The sequence below is a fragment of the Diceros bicornis genome, chromosome 36 (assembly GCF_020826845.1).
Source record: "Diceros bicornis minor isolate mBicDic1 chromosome 36, mDicBic1.mat.cur, whole genome shotgun sequence".
In the NCBI taxonomy this organism is placed as follows: domain Eukaryota; kingdom Metazoa; phylum Chordata; class Mammalia; order Perissodactyla; family Rhinocerotidae; genus Diceros; species Diceros bicornis.
Genome location: NC_080775.1, coordinates 1,232,888 through 1,249,371, shown reverse-complemented (window position 1 = coordinate 1,249,371; position 16,484 = coordinate 1,232,888). Strand labels below are relative to the sequence as shown.

At 47.7% G+C, this 16,484-nt stretch overlaps 1 protein-coding gene across 1 annotated transcript in view; it reads left to right on the top strand.

Annotated features, from left to right (window-relative positions):
• Window positions 1–14,678, top strand: part of ADARB2 (adenosine deaminase RNA specific B2 (inactive)) — a 461,460-nt gene extending 446,782 nt beyond the window's left edge. The window contains exons 9-10 of the mRNA XM_058532337.1: window positions 12,799–12,977; window positions 14,502–14,678. Of these exons, the coding sequence (XP_058388320.1) occupies window positions 12,799–12,977; window positions 14,502–14,678 (356 nt within the window). The remainder of the gene's footprint in view (window positions 1–12,798; window positions 12,978–14,501) is intronic.
• The last annotated feature ends 1,806 nt before the right edge of the window (window positions 14,679–16,484 follow it).

Below are 16,484 nucleotides of genomic sequence, written 5' to 3'. Positions count from 1 at the left end.
AATCAAAGCTCCAATGAGATATCACCTTACACCCATCAGAATGCTATAATTAACAGGACAGGAAACAACAATTGTTGGAGAAGATGTGGAGAAAAGTGAACCCTTATACACTGCTGGTGGGAATGCAAACTGGTGCAGCCGCTATGGAAAACAGTATGGCGATTCCTCAAAAAATTAAAAATAGAAATACCATACGACCCAGCTATTCCACTACTGGGTATTTATCCAAAGAACTTGAAATCAACAATTCAAAGAGATTTATGCGCCCCTATGTTCATCGCAGCATTATTCACAATAGCCAAGACATGGAAGCAACTCAAGTGCCCATCAACTAACGAATGGATAAAGAAGATGTGGTATGATACACAATGGAATACTAATCAGCCATAAAAAAAGACAAAATCATCCTATTTGCAACAACATGGATGGTATTATGCTAAGTGAAATAAGTCAGACAGAGAAAGACAAACACAGCATGATTTTACTTGTATGTGGAAGATAAACACATAGATAAAGAGAACAGATTAGTGGTTACCAGAGGGGAAGGGGATGGAGGCACGGCAACAGGGGTAAAGAGGCACATATGTATGGTGACGGACAAAAATTAGACTATTGGTGATAAACACAATGCAGTCTATACAGAAACTGAAATATAATAATGTACACCTAAGATTCATACAACATGGGGCCGACCAGGTGGCATAGTGATTAGGTTCACACACTCCACTTGGGCAACCCGGGGTTCATGGGTTCAGATCCCGAGCGCGGACCTACACACTGCTCATCAAGCCAGACTGTGGTGGCATCCCACATACAAAATAGAGGAAGATTGGCACAGATGTTAGCTCAGGGACAATCTTCGTCACTAAAAAGAAAAATTTACACAATGTTATAAGCCAATATGACCTCAATAAAATAATTTTTTAAAAAAAGAGCTATTTTTAGTGTGTGGCTAAGAAGTGGGCCTAAGATTTATTCCCAGGCTTCTAAAATTGTCCTAAATCATAAAATCATGGGTAATAATAGTGCCCCATGGAGGTTGAGAACCAAAAGAAGTAATTCAAGACAAGCTCGTAACTACGCTAAGCAAGTATTCAAGAAAAGACACCCCCTCATTTGTCATTCCTCCTACAATATTCACCAACTCAAGACGTCACAGACCTGCAAGTTCAAATGGCCAGAAGAGGACTCTCCAGTGTGGGGCTGGTCCCTAACATGTTACATCCAGGCTCTCTTCTACAGGAGACCTTGCCCCTAAGGTCCTCAGACCCTACGCCAATGTCACCTCTTGTTAGGGAGGGAGGAGGGATGTGTGGCACTTGGGCAGTGGATCCAAAACCACTTCGTCATCTTTGGGACTCGCTTCAGCCATCCCCAAATCCATGGGACCATGTTAGATTCCAGGGGCCTCATGTGTCCAGGGAGGGGACTTTCAGTCATAAGTCTGCAAACTTCAGTGGGGTTATTTGAGCGGGGGTCATGGTGTCTGTCCGGGGACACGAAATATCTGTTGTTTTGTTAAGGTTTCACCTTTCTGTACTGTTCCCGGGGCTGACCCATTGTGGAAGGGGCAGTGTCTTCACCACTGTCCTAGGGGCTGCGTTAATAAGATCAATAGGACAGGATTTCTCCACCACAGTCCTTGCTGTGAAAGGCTGCCTTTGGATCTGACCTAAAGCTGTGCCCAGGGTTTCAGGGTCCCATGACCCTCACCACATGGACAGCCTGCAGGCCGTTTTGCCGCGCTGAGTGCCCAGAGGCATCTGGTCTGTGTAGGACAGTGACTATACAGCACACGAGCCTCCGTCCGAGAAAGGCTATGTTGTTGAGAGAAGAGAACTAACACTGGACGTTCCCTCCCAAGGTCAAGCATGTGGCACATGTCCCATCACACCCACCAGCAACAAATGGTTGCAAACAGATGACAAACAGTCATCTCCATTTCACAAACGTGGAAACAGACTCACGGGAACTCAGCAGCTCACTAAGATGCTGTATTTATCAATATGGAGCAAGGATTTGAACTTAGCTGTTGGATTAGAAAGCTAAGTTGTTTCCATAGACCACACTGCGTCCCCTGGCAGTGTAGCACAATTTCCCATAATTTCTTATAATTAATAATGCAAAACAAGACTGGCTGAAGAAGTGGCAATACCTAACTACTGAGAACTTGGTGTGGGAGAGGCAAGCCAACTCCCGAAGCCTCAGACACACACACAGTCTCCAAGAAGCTCACGACTGACTCACCTGTCATCAAGTGAGGGATCGAAAGATTTGCTTCAAATTCAAAGTCTATAAAATTATAGTTTGTTTTAAACAGTCAATAATTCCAGTAATTCTGATAAAATATCACTTTGGGCCCAGTTTCAACCTTTCTCTTTTTTTCATTTTTCCTTTTTTCTTTCTCCTATTTTTTCCTAAAATGGTTACTTACCTCTTGCGGTTAAACAGCAAAAATAGCTCTGAAGTGGACCCCAGAAAAACCTGGAATTACTGGTCTGGAGCTAAAAGCAAATGTTCCCATATAGGGTGCCCCCCAAAAACTTTAGTGAAGTTCTTGGGTGTCTAATTTTAATTTAAGAGAATTTTCATCATTTTGATGAATGTCAAGTGACATCTTTTTCCATGCTCCTCGCTCCTGGGGTTGTCCTTGTTCTTCCAAGTCCATCTGTTAGGGAGCAACTTACTTAAACTCCATCAGCATCAGCACAAGGAAATGGAAAATGCGCATCCTCACCAAGCCACTGCCAAGGGCTGGTTCTCATCCTCCTCTTGGTACCAGCTCGTTACTTTCTGGGCATCCATTCTCCTTCCAACGCTCTTTTTAAATTACTTGTTCAACTGGGAACACGTAAACAGAAAAATAGGAATTTTGAATTATAAGTGTGAAAGCAGTGAATTAAAAAACAAACCCAATTAGAGAAATTCAGAACCACCTGAAACTGTGGAGTGGGGTAACATAATGGCAACGCACCCGACACTCAACGAGCATGCCCCAGCCCGGTGTTATCTACACCCACAGCAAGGACGGTCTCACGAAACATTTCAGTCGGTACCTAGGCGCTTATTTAAAACATGGTTTTCATTATTGTAGAGAAGCAAACAAGCCTCCACCCTGGTGTCTCACCTGCGGGCAGTAACTGCATGGTTTTTGATGGACAGTTAAAAACCAACCACGCAGATTCTGAAAGTAAATCATAAGGATTTTCTGCAACCAAAAAGACAGAGATCTTCTATAAGGGTAATAATAAAAAGCACTCAAACAAGCACATGAAATTTGCTTGAAGATTCCCTCAAGGTTCATTTGCGAATTGCCCAGGAAGATGGAGCCTGCATGTTGGTGGAAGGAGTTCTGCCACTGAGATGTGGCTAAATCAGTTCTGAGCTAAGAAGCAGCCGAGATGAACAAGACGCCCTCACTGACACAGTTGTAGGATGCACGTTAATGTTCTCCAAAGACACACCCGAAACATTCTGCACAGACCAGGCTGAAGCCCGGGCAAACCCGGAGGACCGAAGTCGCACGACGGCAGCCGTGCATCCCGAATCACCCAGGAGAGCTGCATCCTCGACTGAGAAGAGCTCCCCTAGAGGAACTTGCCTTTGGTCTTTCTCAGGGTATTCAACAGGGTGATAAAATGGTGAGAATGATAATTAATAAAAATCTGTGCTCTGAATACTCATCTTTTCAGAAAAAACGTAAAGTGTTAGAAAGTGACTTTGAAAGCTTGTTCTGCCAGGCTGAGGGTACAGTTTTCCTGAGCTTTCAACTCCAGGCTCCATTTTTATTTTTCTTCATCAGGAAAAAGAATCACAACAAAGGATAAATTCTTTGCTTGTGCTAATGGCATGTTTTACAAATATGTTTTCAGTGTTGAACCTTCTTGGTCCACATTGAAGATAAAACTTGTCATTAGTTTTATAGCCCACGGCAAGGTCTTGGCAAAGAACGTGAAATCTGAGAGATGGACAAAGGAACTGAATGTCGGAACTGTGAGTTATTTAAGACTCTCGGTTCATGTTCATGTGATAAAAATTACAAGATGGGCGATAGCGAGAGAAGAGGATCCACTGTCTTTTTCCACAGCACATGTTTTCCTGAAACGGTCAAAATGACTAACTGGTATAGAAGGCTTTTCAAACTTCCATGTTTCATAAGCAACTGAATTTATCAGAAAGAAGTTTGATACTTACGGAAATGTCCCCCAACAGCAGCCTCTATGTTTTGCCCAATACCACCGACTGGTTGCATCCCAGACACCTCTCTTTAGGGAACAGTGGTGGGTGGGATGGCAAGGACGTCTGTTGCCATTTATATCCATTTTTGTGTGAGTTTGTATTTCCAAAATATTGTCACACTAAGCTGTAGACTCTGATATGGAGTGTTAAGCCTCTTTAATTCAGGAGAAATTTCTGAAATTGGTGCTCATTAATAGTATCTTGCAAAATAACCCATTGGGGCAGTAGCAAAGATTTTCTATTATGCAGATGGTAAGTAATTTGCCACATTATTTTTATATTAAAATAAACACAGGTAAATAAGAGAGTCACCTATAAACGGTTCATAAACATTTAGGATAAAACACATGAGCTCCAAAAAAATATCTGAGGGGCCGGACCCATGGTGTAGTGGTTAAGTACGTGCACTCTGCTGCTGGCGGCCTGCGTTCAGTTCCCAGGTGCACACCAATGCACCAATTGTCAGGCCATGCTGTGGTGGCGTCCCATGTAAAGTAGAAGAAGATAGGCACAGATTTTAGCCCAGGGCCAGTCTTCCTCAGCAAAAAGAAGAGGATTGGCATGTTGTTAGCTCAGAGCTGATCTTCCTCACCAAAAAAAAAATATCTGAGCAGGCTCCTTCATCGTAGAGTCATTAAGAGGTAGGAATTTATCCTCAGATGTCTTTGAAGGAATTTTTGGTAGAAAACAAAATTATTATAAATCTTGCTAGAATAATCCAAAAATAATCCTAATATCTTTGTATGGAGATCAAATAAGTTAGATTCAACTAAGAACTATTTAATAAGACATTTCCATAGATTGGCACTAATCTCCCTAAGCAAATTAGATGGCACATAGCTTACAATAAATTTAAAATTATGGGAAAACCTTGTTTTAGTTTTCTGGGGAGTTGTTTTAAAAATAGTTGTATATCAATTAAGCTCCATTTCACTTCCACCATGATTTTAAGGAATTGTTTCACAAAAGAACTGAACACCAAACTTAATTAGATTGCTCCTGAGAATTTTACCATTTAAGGAAAACACTACCATTGTCAATCCATTTAATTTATCCAAACACTAAGAAGTTGGTCAACATAAACCAGGCACCCATTTAATCATTCAACACATATGGATTGATGGCTTACGACGTGCCAGGGACAGGGCTGCGTGGGAACAGAGCAGTGAAGGAAATGGTCGAAAATCCATCCCCAGGGCGATGACGTTCCAGTGGGGATGACAGACTGCCAAACAGACAAACTAGAAATGCTGTGTAGAAAAATAAAGCCAGGGGTTATAAAGTGACGCTCACCCTAAATCAGAAGGTCAGACGGTCTAATATACACATAACAAGAGTTCCAGAAGGAGAGAGAAAACTGGAGCAGGAGAGATATCTGAAGAGATAATAATGAAGAACTCTCCAGGGCAGGTGAAAAGCATCAAGCTACAGATCTAAAAAGCATATTATACCCCAAGAAGAAGTTTTTTAAATCCTCCCCTGAGCAGTAAAATTGCTTACAAAAAAAAAAAAGACAGAAAAAATCTTAAAAGCAGACAGAAAGTAAAAGACAGATCAACATCAAAGGAGCAAAATCAGAATGAGAGCTGATTCTTGGAAAAGAAAAACAAGGAAATGATATCTTTAAAATGCTCACAGAAAATTAATCTCAACATAAAATCCTAGACCCAGTTAGAGTATCCTTTCAATGAGAGCAAGACAACATTCCAGACAGACAGACGGAGCTGATTCAACTCCAGCAGACTCGCACTAAAGGAAACACTAAGTGTGTTATTTGGGCATAAGAAAAATGACCCCAAATGGATAACGCAAAATAAAGAGCAATGAAAATCATCCACATTCTATCCAGTATGAAACTTGGCTTATTTCTACATATTGGACACGACAGCAGTGAAAAAATATAGAACTTGAAGCAAAATCGACTATATTCTGCCGAAGTCCCTTTGCCCCACATCTTTTGAAAAAGGACAATCCTCACAGGAACCAAGAAGCATGTCATTATCAGGTTATAAAATGAAATATTCAAATTTTTTCCTGCCATGGAGGAAATTTCACATCTTTTGGAGTGTCCTGTGAGCACGTGCATTTTAAACTATGACGAATGCAAACCACTGTCATTTATGATCACAGATGATGTGATCACGATCCTATTGACTCTAGGCAGGAAGTCCCTGAAAATCAGTAAGGGAGACCCTCATTAAAAGAAAGGCTCCAGCCTCCCACCCTGGTGCCACCGCCCTCCCCAGAACCTTCTCCCAGACCAGTGACCGCAGGGCTGTCACACTGGCACGTGCACGTGCCCTCCACACTGCTCTCGACCGTTTCAGCCACCACCTCCCCAACCTGGTCAGAGACGGACAGGGAGGGGAAAACCTGTCATGGCCTAGTTTTTCCTTACATTGTGTGTTCACCTTTGGCTTGGCAGGAACCCAGAGAACCTGTCAGGATATCTCACGGCAGAAAGAGTTCACTGTCACCCTCTGTTCCCCTCCACACTGTCTCCACACTCCACCACATTCTGCCCATTTCCCCTGAAATATGCTCTATTAAGACAAGACAGTAGCTATAAAATTACTGTCAATTACAGTAATGTTCACGCTAATGAAAAAGAATCAAATGACATGAATACAGCCTTAGTAGTTACTCCAGATCCTGCGTTCACATTAAAATACTACTAGCTCACTGCCATTATAAGTGTGTGTGCAGAGTGAGGGGGTGGGAGGGAGTGTGCGTGTGTGTGATGTGTGTGATGTGTGTGTATCTGTGTGATTGTGTGTGCCTGTGTGATTGTATGTGCATGCATGTGTTGGTGTGTGTGCAGGTGTGCACGTGGGTGTGTGCGCGCACATGAGACCCCACAGAGTATCTGACGGTATATAAACTCGAGCAGTCCCCTCTATTCTGGCAACTTTGCGATTCCATGCACGCCTGGAAGCATGCCGCTTCACCCATTTCACAAAATTAAACACAGTGCTACCCTCTAATACAGACTTGCCTCACTTCACGTAAAAATTATATCCCTGAATGTCTTGTATAGATTTAATTTGTGGAAAGTGAATTACATTTTAAATATAGTAGGCCCACTAACTATTTAAAGAAATGCTACGATGTCTTTCTTATATACTGCTTTAAAAAAAGGTACGTAAGGATTTTCTCCAAGTAAGGCATCTTTTAATAGCTATGTGAGCCATAATAACACTCATTTTCATGGGTGAGCTGCAGATTCACTCTCATGACTCTTAATAATGGCAGCCGTAGCAGTGGAAGTCATGGCGATAGTAACCGCAGGGGTGGTGGTGATAGTAGTAGAGTAGTTAGTAGGTTTATTGGCTTATCAGAGGCCACACTGCTAGTAAGTTACAGCGGTGGTATGAATGTGCTCTACTCTCACAGTCCACCCGACTGACACAATTGTGTGCACTTAAATGAATGTCCAACAATCTCCGTGGATCAGTCACCCTGGCGGTGACTGTCTGTGTGGGAGGCTGACGGAGACCCGTTAATTCTCGCGTGCGTCTACTCTGTCTCTAGACAGGCGTAAAGACACTCAGCCGTGTGCTGCGTGGCACGTGTAGGCATCAGTGTAGGCCAGCACCTCTCCGTGCGTATCAGGTCGCGCAGATTTGCATCAGCATTGTCTCCGTTGGCGACCACTCTGGTAGAGAGACTGTCCAGGTGGGTGGGGCTCTTTCGTAGACCACTGGGACTGTCTCAACAAGTCCCCAAACTGAGCTCTTACCCGGCCAAGGTGACCAACATTCTCCCCAGCCAGCCGCTGTGCCCCACAGTCACAGCTCAGACAAAAGGCGTTCGGACGTGGTTGAGGGCAGCTGCGACCCCACACCTGCAAATCCAGTCCTCCTGCCAGAGGTGCGGGAGGGTCAGATTACTCCTTCCCCAGGAAGTCTTCTCACTGGTTCATAGGCCAAAATACCAGAGCCTGATCCCTGAAACCTACGGATTATCCTGTTTGGGAAAAGGGTCTTTGCAGGTCTGATTAAGTTAAGGATTTTGAGATGAGTTTATACTGGATATGTCAGTGGGTCCTACACACCAGCACAAGTGTCCTTATAAGAGAGAGGCTGAAGGAGATGGAGAGAGACAGAGAGAGAGACAAGAGACAGAGAGACAGAGACAGAGAGAGTCAGAGAGTCAGACAGAGAAACAGAAAGGGAGCAGAAGCCACGTGAAGACAGAGGCAGAGATGGGAATGATTTCGGCCACAATCTCAGGACCTCCTGGAGCCTCCAAAAGCTGGACGCGGCAAGGAAGGATCCTCCGTTAGTGCCTCTGGAGCGAGCAAGGCCCTGGGACACCTTGATTTTGGACTGCTGGCCTCCAGACTGTGAGGGAATAAATTTCTCTTACTTTCTTTAAGCCACCCACTTGGTGGCAATTTACTGGAGCAGCCCCAGGAAATTAACACAGGGCTGCACTGCTAAAAGTATAAAATCACATTGACATATGCAACATTGTTTTTATGTCCCCAGGTTACAGTCAAGACAAAAGTCCCCCCCTATTCATACCGGGTTGGTTTTGTTGTGATTTGTTTTCTTTTTTGGATATCAAGGAGCAGGATTTCAGAATCTCTGGCTGAAGTGGTCTGCAGGGTGAAAAATATGAGGACTCCCAATGTACATACACGCGAACAGACCCTGTGACCTTGAACAAAGGTTGGCTGTGCACAGTGCTGAGTTTTCCAAGTGTTTATTTCTCAGGAGGACCTTCTTCTCTTCTTGGAGCACAGGGACACAAGCTTGTGTTTTCAGTGTTCAGACCATAAAAGCTCTTCCCTGGATCCTAACTAGGACTGGGCCCCTTGCCAACGGCAGGCTTTGATGGCTTCCATCTTTCTCTGGATAGAGAGCTCTGAATAGTCTCCAGGAGGATGTAACGCTGTGGACTGGGGTAAAAGGAGGTAATATTATATCTTCAGAGTGGATTGGATCAGGAGAAGGTGCTAATGTGCTATCTTGAGGATCATAATGAAAATGGGTCTTAGGAGGCTGCACCTGTGACTGTGGATATACCGTGTACTTCAGACTTGATTTTGATTTCCATCATTTGATGACGACTTCAGGAAGAACGATCCCAGGAACGTGTGCCTCTTTCACCTTCACAACCTCCAGACAATGGGAGGAAAAATGAAATGCAGACCAGATTCTCACTTCTGGGCCTGAGCACACGCGTCTTCATATCATCCGGCACCATCTGAGAGGACCAGCCATGAGGTGACTGGCGCTGAGGGGACTGGGTTTGGACCTCCCCCTCTCAACGCTTTCAGAAACCGTCATCCACGGCCTGGGGAAATACTGAAGGAGCTCTGATCTATGGACTAGTCCCTGCTCGAGATTGGGGCACCAAATTAATTTAAAATTGTAAAATCAACACATAGCGAATGAGATCATTTGGACAGGTGCATAAGGTTCCTTAGAAACCAAGTGTCTCCCCCAGGCCAAAATAAATAGACAAAAGAAGAACCGGGAAGCGACCTAATCGAGCATCCTAACATGTCTTCGGAAGACCTTATCAATCTGAAGTATTATCTGTGTCTTCCCGATGACCACTAAATTGGGAAAGACTCTGTTACCCAATTGGGAACATTCTTGATTTGTATGACGTGGAGATCACTAAGCCAACCAGAGTCGGCCTTCACCCCTCAAATGAAAAGGACAACAGTCACGGCACTGGACACTTTCAGAATGCTCCTAACTGCCCTGTTTGACCTTCGACAAGAAGTTGTTGTGATCCCGAGTACAGAAAAGACCGGCTGAGTAGCAGAGCGAATGAGGAGCAAAGACGGGACTGAACTAAGTTTCCAGATCCTAAGTCCATGCTGAGGCAGCTCCCCCAGCCCCATAGTCCCACCTCTGGTCACGGAGACACTCGTTGACGTGGAAGATGGTGGCTGGACTTACAATTTATTTCATTTGCAGACAGTGGTTATGAGGGCTAGTATAGTGACAAATCCACAATTTCTGCAATTTGATTTACGGAGTCGTGAGTGAGCTTCGGCATTTCTTACAGCATTAGCTATTTTCCTGTCCACACACTGCTTTGCTCCTACAAACACCAACAAACGGGCCAAAGCTACAGGGCGGTGGCTCAGGTGCTGGTGGGAGGGGAAGCGCCCTCTGCAGGTCAGGTCGCATCCCGGCCAGGGCCAGCGCTGGCTTTCTCTGCTTCTCCCTTCCCCCCCCCCCACCCCGGTCCTCTGCGGGTGGAGCTGGGGGGCTGGAGCGGCAACCCAGGTGGGGCACCCTGCCAGGGCTGCAGCCGAGTCCTCTGCAAGCGGGTGTCTGTGTTCTGAGAGCCGGCAGCCAAGTGGTGACACTTTCCACAGCAGAGAGAGGACACAGAGGGAAACATCGGGTTCTCAGGGACTTTCCTCCAAGTTCAGAGCTGTGAGAAGAGCCAGGTGACAAGGCCATGCCTGGCTGTGTGCGGCTCTGGAGCAGTGCCAACCTCTCTTTGTGCCCGGTCACCCCACACCTCGGCCACTGCCTCCTCCTGCCCAGTAGGACGGCCTCGGCTGCCAACATGCCAGACTGTCTCTCAGCATGGGGAGCTACCACAGGGAATCACTTCAAGGAAAAGGAACAAGCCGACATGGATGGAATCAGCCTGGTGCCCGGCACTGCCCATCCATGACCAGGAGAAGGTCACCGGGGACTGTGGTCTGGAGCCAGGCTGTGCAGGCGGCAGACTCAGACTGCGCCTGTGCAGGGGGTGGGCTGGGTCCTGCCCAGGAAGCCCCTGCGTGGGGGCAAGCTGGGGCAGCGCGAGGACCTGGGATCTGTAGCTTTGCAGCTCGGAGCTGCACAGAAGCCCAGCGGCCTCCAGGAAGGTGCGGGGCCCTGGGCTGTCACTGGATGCAGGGGTTGCTCCCTCACGGGATGTCCCTGCAGGCCCCCGAAAGCCAGCGAGCCCTTCACGCCCTGACTGCTTCCCAACACCAGGGCTTCTCCACCCACCGTGCGACTCGCCATGACCCCTGAGCAACCAGCCGCGGCCTAGTCAGTGCACTGAAGCGGCCAGTTCTGTCCCGCAGGCACCCCTCGCTCCAGTGACACACGACTCCTCCCGGAGAGAAGACCCTCGGGGCCTCCACTGGGATGGGGGGACCCGTGTGGATGGGCTGGAACGGGGAAAGCATCTGCAGGAGGAACAGGGGCTGAGAGATCCAGAGACGGGGTTTCTGGGCTCTGCTGCATGTCCCACAGTTTCCTGGGAGACAACAAACGAGATGGACTTCCTGCCCCGCTCACCTTTGTGAGCCGGGCCGCGCCTGCTCCACGTGACCCCAGCAGACCCTGGGCCACGTCCGGTGCGTGTGGAGCGGCCTCGGGGAAGCTTGGACCGTGGAAGGCATTTGGCCGTGGCCCCGGGAAATGGCGCCTTCCCTCCCAGCTGTGACTCTTCAGATCCCTCCCCCAAGGCCATGGAATGGAAACGTGGCCTCCAGAAGGAAGAGGACGAAGGGGGAGGGCTGCGTCAGAGCCACGCATGTTTTAGATCCTCCGGACAGTCACAGCGGGAGGCGGGAGAGGCCTCACCGGGGCCGCGCTGCCCCAACATCTCTCCTGGAGCGTCTCCGGCCTTCCTGATGGGCACGAGGGGCATCACAGGGCACAGGCAGGACTGGAGGCCAGGCTGACGCTAGAAGCTACGAAGTGTGGCCACCTCGCCAGGTTGCAAACAGGTGCTGTCCCGGAGGAGGACCACTCTGACTCTCCCTTCTCTGAGCCGCTGTGTGAGCATCTGATCACGGGGAACGTATCGTCCCAATCAACAACCGGCATACAGTCTGACTAGGGGAGAAACTTGGAAAGAAGGACTTCCCTGCAAATTCTGGAGGCCTTCTGGACGGGACCAGCTTCACCAGCGTGTGCCCCGAGCAGCCACACAGGGACCTCGGTTAGAAGGACCTGCGCCAGGTTTAATGCTCTCTTGTCATCCTGAAAGTTTTAACAACTGTCGGACATGGGGTCCCACGTTGTCGTTTTGCTCTAGGTCTCAAAAATTCCGTAGCCGGGGCTGTTTCTGGATCACATTGCTTGATTGATTATCCTGCACTCTTAGGTCCCTCATCTTCATTAGCTTTTTATCTCATCGACCAAACCATAAACCTGAGGGCCTGTCTGTACATTTACTGTCCCCGTGTTGGCCTCATGCAGAGCGGGGCATGCAGCAGGTGCCCAATAAACGCGCATCCTCAGATGGCTGTTACATGGCTCCCTGTGCTCATTAATCTACTCAACAAACATTTACAGAAAGAGGGAAATATCTGGGCAGCACTTTATTATTACAAGACTGCCTTTACATTAAAAGGTGAGAAATGAGTGCCAGCAATGTCTCAGTGCGAGGCTTTCATTAAGGTCCGGCTTTATTTTCCACATCAGTCCCCAAAGTGAAACTGACCTGACCAAGGTTTACGTACAAAACGATGACTCTGACACCAGCGCACACACAGACCATCTCCCATTATTCTCCATCTCAGGGGAGCCCTGCTCAGGGCTGGGAATACTGATGCCTGGCTGCTTCTGATTTCTCTGACAGGAGTGAGTAACGCCGAGGCGCGCCAGCAGGGGAAGTCTCCCCACTTCAGCTTGAACTGGGTGGTGGGAAACGCGGACATGGAGATTATTGACGCCACCACCGGGAAGCGCAGCTGTGGGAGCTCCTCCAGGCTCTGCAAGCACATGTTCTCTGCCCGGTGGGCACGGCTTTACGGGAAGGTAATGCCCACTCGCTCCTTTTGGAGCTGGGGGGTGGCGGGCCAGCTGCAGCTGCACTCGGGCTCCAGCCCGGACACAAGCGAGGGGCTGGCAGAAAGCCATCAGTCGGTCTGATCGAGGGTGACACACGACACAAAAGTGGGTCCTGGGCTGTTTCCTTTTCCCCAGCTGCCCGTGGACTTCACTCTTAGCTGCTCCAAGCATGGGCCCCAGACCAGCAGCACTGGAGCTGAGCTGTGGCTCCAGAGTCAAGAGGAAAAGCAGCATATTCCTGAACACCTGCTATGACCATGGAAACCTTTTGAAAGTATTATTCCCAGGTCAGATATAAGGACACTTACCCTCAGAAGAGTGAGCTCATTTCCCCTGAATTACACAGGCAGAGAACGTCAGAGAGAGAACTTGGCAGCAGGGGGGCATGCTGGCCTCCAGACTCCCCGGAGACCCTGTAGGGTCTCAGGATCCAGACCTCCCGCCCCCTGTTCCCCTAACCTCCCGCCGTGTGGGGTCCCTGCCTTCACTGGCCGCAGGGCTTTGCCTGGTGCAACTCGGAACCCAGGCAGAGGGAGGACACATCCTCTTTCACTGTTTTCCTGCTGGCTAGCGATGTTCCTGGACCCTTCCACTTCTGCCTGCCCTGCTGATCTAGGTCCCAAAACCACCCACCCCCATCCCCACCCAGTGTGAGCCCTGACGCTCCTCCAAAAAGAAAAGAACACACACAGTGCTGGTATCTTCAGTAGCAGGCAAGTTCTTTGTTTATTTTGCTCATTAATCATTCACACTTCTTGTGAAGCAAAGTTTCCTGAATAATTAGGTTTTCCCTGGAATTACAGAATCACCTCACAGAACTCAGAAACTACTACAGTCACTCTTTTCTTTTCGTATCATCTTGTATGATATTTTATCAATGGGCCAATTTAGGCAAAATAGATATTTTTCTTTGTTAACAGGTTTATTGAGGTGTGATTGACATATAAACATTGTATACAGTCATGTGTCGCTTAATGACAGGGATATGTTCTGAGAAATGTGTCTTCAGGCGATTTCATCATTGTGCGAATATCATGTACTTACACAAACCTAGATAGTACAGCCTACTACACACCTAGGCTGTACGGTACTAACGTTATGGGGCCACAGTCGGTCGTACATGCGGTCTGTCCTTGACTGAAACCTCGCTGTGCACTGCGTGACTGTATACTTAAGCTGTACGACATGATATTCTGACGTGTGTACGTTGTGAAATAACCACCACAATCCAGCTAATTAACACGTCCATCACCTCTGCAGAGTTACCGCTTCTGTGTGTGGTGAGGAGACCCAATTTAAGATCTACCCTCTTAGCCAATTCAAGTACACGGTCACCCTTTATCACGCCCCTTTTCTGTGTAAAGGAAGAGAGGAGGGAAAGCACAGTGCGGGCCCAGGGGCCCACGTGTTGCTCCTGCAGCCGTTCCATCCGTCCGGGAGGCTCTGCTTCTGCCAGCCGCTCACCTGTTCTCTCTCATTCCCGTCCCACAGCTGAGCACGCGGATACCGAGCCACGGAGACACGCCATCAATGTACTGTGAGGCCAAGCTGGGGGCCTGCACCTACCAGGCTGTGAAACAGCAGCTGTTCAGAGCGTTCCAGAAGGCTGGCCTGGGCACCTGGGTGAGGAAGCCGCCCGAGCAAGACCAGTTCCTACTGACTCTATGAGGCTCTTGCCCCTGCCCTTCGACCCGAGTGAAATGCCTGGAGAAGGCGAGGCCGTGCGTGCGCGCGTGTGTGAGGACAGATGGTGCTGATGGTTCTGTGCATTCATTTCCCTGTGGTGTTCCAGAAATACGCGAGTGTGCAATGTTCAGATGAGGGATTAGACTTACCTTAGGAACAGGCTGCTTCTCAGATGGCTGCTCCCAGGTTGCTAGAACCAAGAACGCCCCCCAACCTAGAGGCACAAGTGCAGCTGACTCTCCCCTCTGGGGGGTGAAGGGGAAGTCTCTATTCAGGCAGAAGGTCTGAGCTGCAGCCTTGAAAGGTGGTACTGAGGCATTGCCAGTTGGAATCAACCTCAGGCACCAATCCCCACGCTCCTCTCCCCACCACGCACCCCTCGAGTGATGCGTTTGGCTCTCACTAGCACAAGCTTATATGAAATTCAAGATACGCCACAAGTGAAGAGAAAAGCCATGGGCTCCTCCCCAAAGAAGCCAGGAAGAACGCTCTATATTTTCATTTAAGTTTTTTACTCCGCCTCCTTTCAAAAAGGATTTGAGGTGCACAATATGAAAGAACCCCTGAAATAGGACCAGAGAAATGAAGACCATTCCTGCAGAGCAAAGGAACAGTCCAAGGCACCCGTGAGCTGAGACGTACGACGTGAAGAAGCTCTCTCTGAACTTCCCAGTAGCTAAGGGGTGCACATGTCCCATGCCCGCCTCGTCACTCACAGCTCAGTCTCCTTGGCAGGTAACGAGGCCACTGAAGAAGTCTGAGGGCATAAAGATCAGCTCCTACCTACGACCCCCCCACCAGGGAACAAGGAGACCGCGTCTCAGACCAGATTCCAACTGCTGAACCACATTTTTATCAGAAAGCAAGCACAACAAAAACATCCAAAAGAACCTCTACTTGGGGCTTGAGGAGCTACAAGCTCTCCATTCCTTTAGGTTCCTGGATCACCATCTTAAATGACAAAAAAAAAAATTCACTTAGAGCAGCTGCAAAAATGCAGGAGGCAGGATTCTGTCACCTTTAGAGCAGGCTTCAGACAGCCGGAATCCTCCAGCGCACAGCTGGACACAGGACCATTTGGGACGTAGCCCCTGGCACCATGCGTAAGAGTGGGGGTGCAGGACCACAGGCCCCATTCACGAAAGAGGGAGGCACGTCTCCCACACACCTCTCCATCCAGGACCTCGAGTTGTTTTACTTTTACCATTGAGAACTCATTTCTAACATCCGTCATGCTAGATAACAGGTCTCTAATTTCTCCAGTAAAAAGATCCACATCTGAAATTCATTGTGCTAAACAGCAAAGCTTAGTAGTTAGCAGCCAGCTCTGGAGTATGGGCTGCCTGGTTAGAATTCCAGCTGACCAACCGTGGGTGAACATCCTGACGAAGACATGGGCTTGCCACCTAACCCAAGAAATGCAAGCATAACATCACGCTGTATATACTCAAGTACAAATTGCAGATATCGTAACAATGAGGCAAACATGAAACAAACTGAGTTGTAGATATTTGTTACAAGATAACAAGAAGTAGAGACGTTAGTATGGAAATAGAAATTTTTCCTGGGATTTAATACAAAGTCAAATCGATCACTCCTTTTAGAAAAGAAAATGGACACTGAAGCAGATGACTTCTTCAACATACAGTTTCGAAAGACAAGACAATGCTTTTGCAAATAGATGACTCACATTAATCTTTCATAAAAATCGAGAAAATAAAATGAAATCTTAATTCAGTACAAAATCTATGCTCAAACGGCCAATTTATATTTGTTTCTGGTAATTTG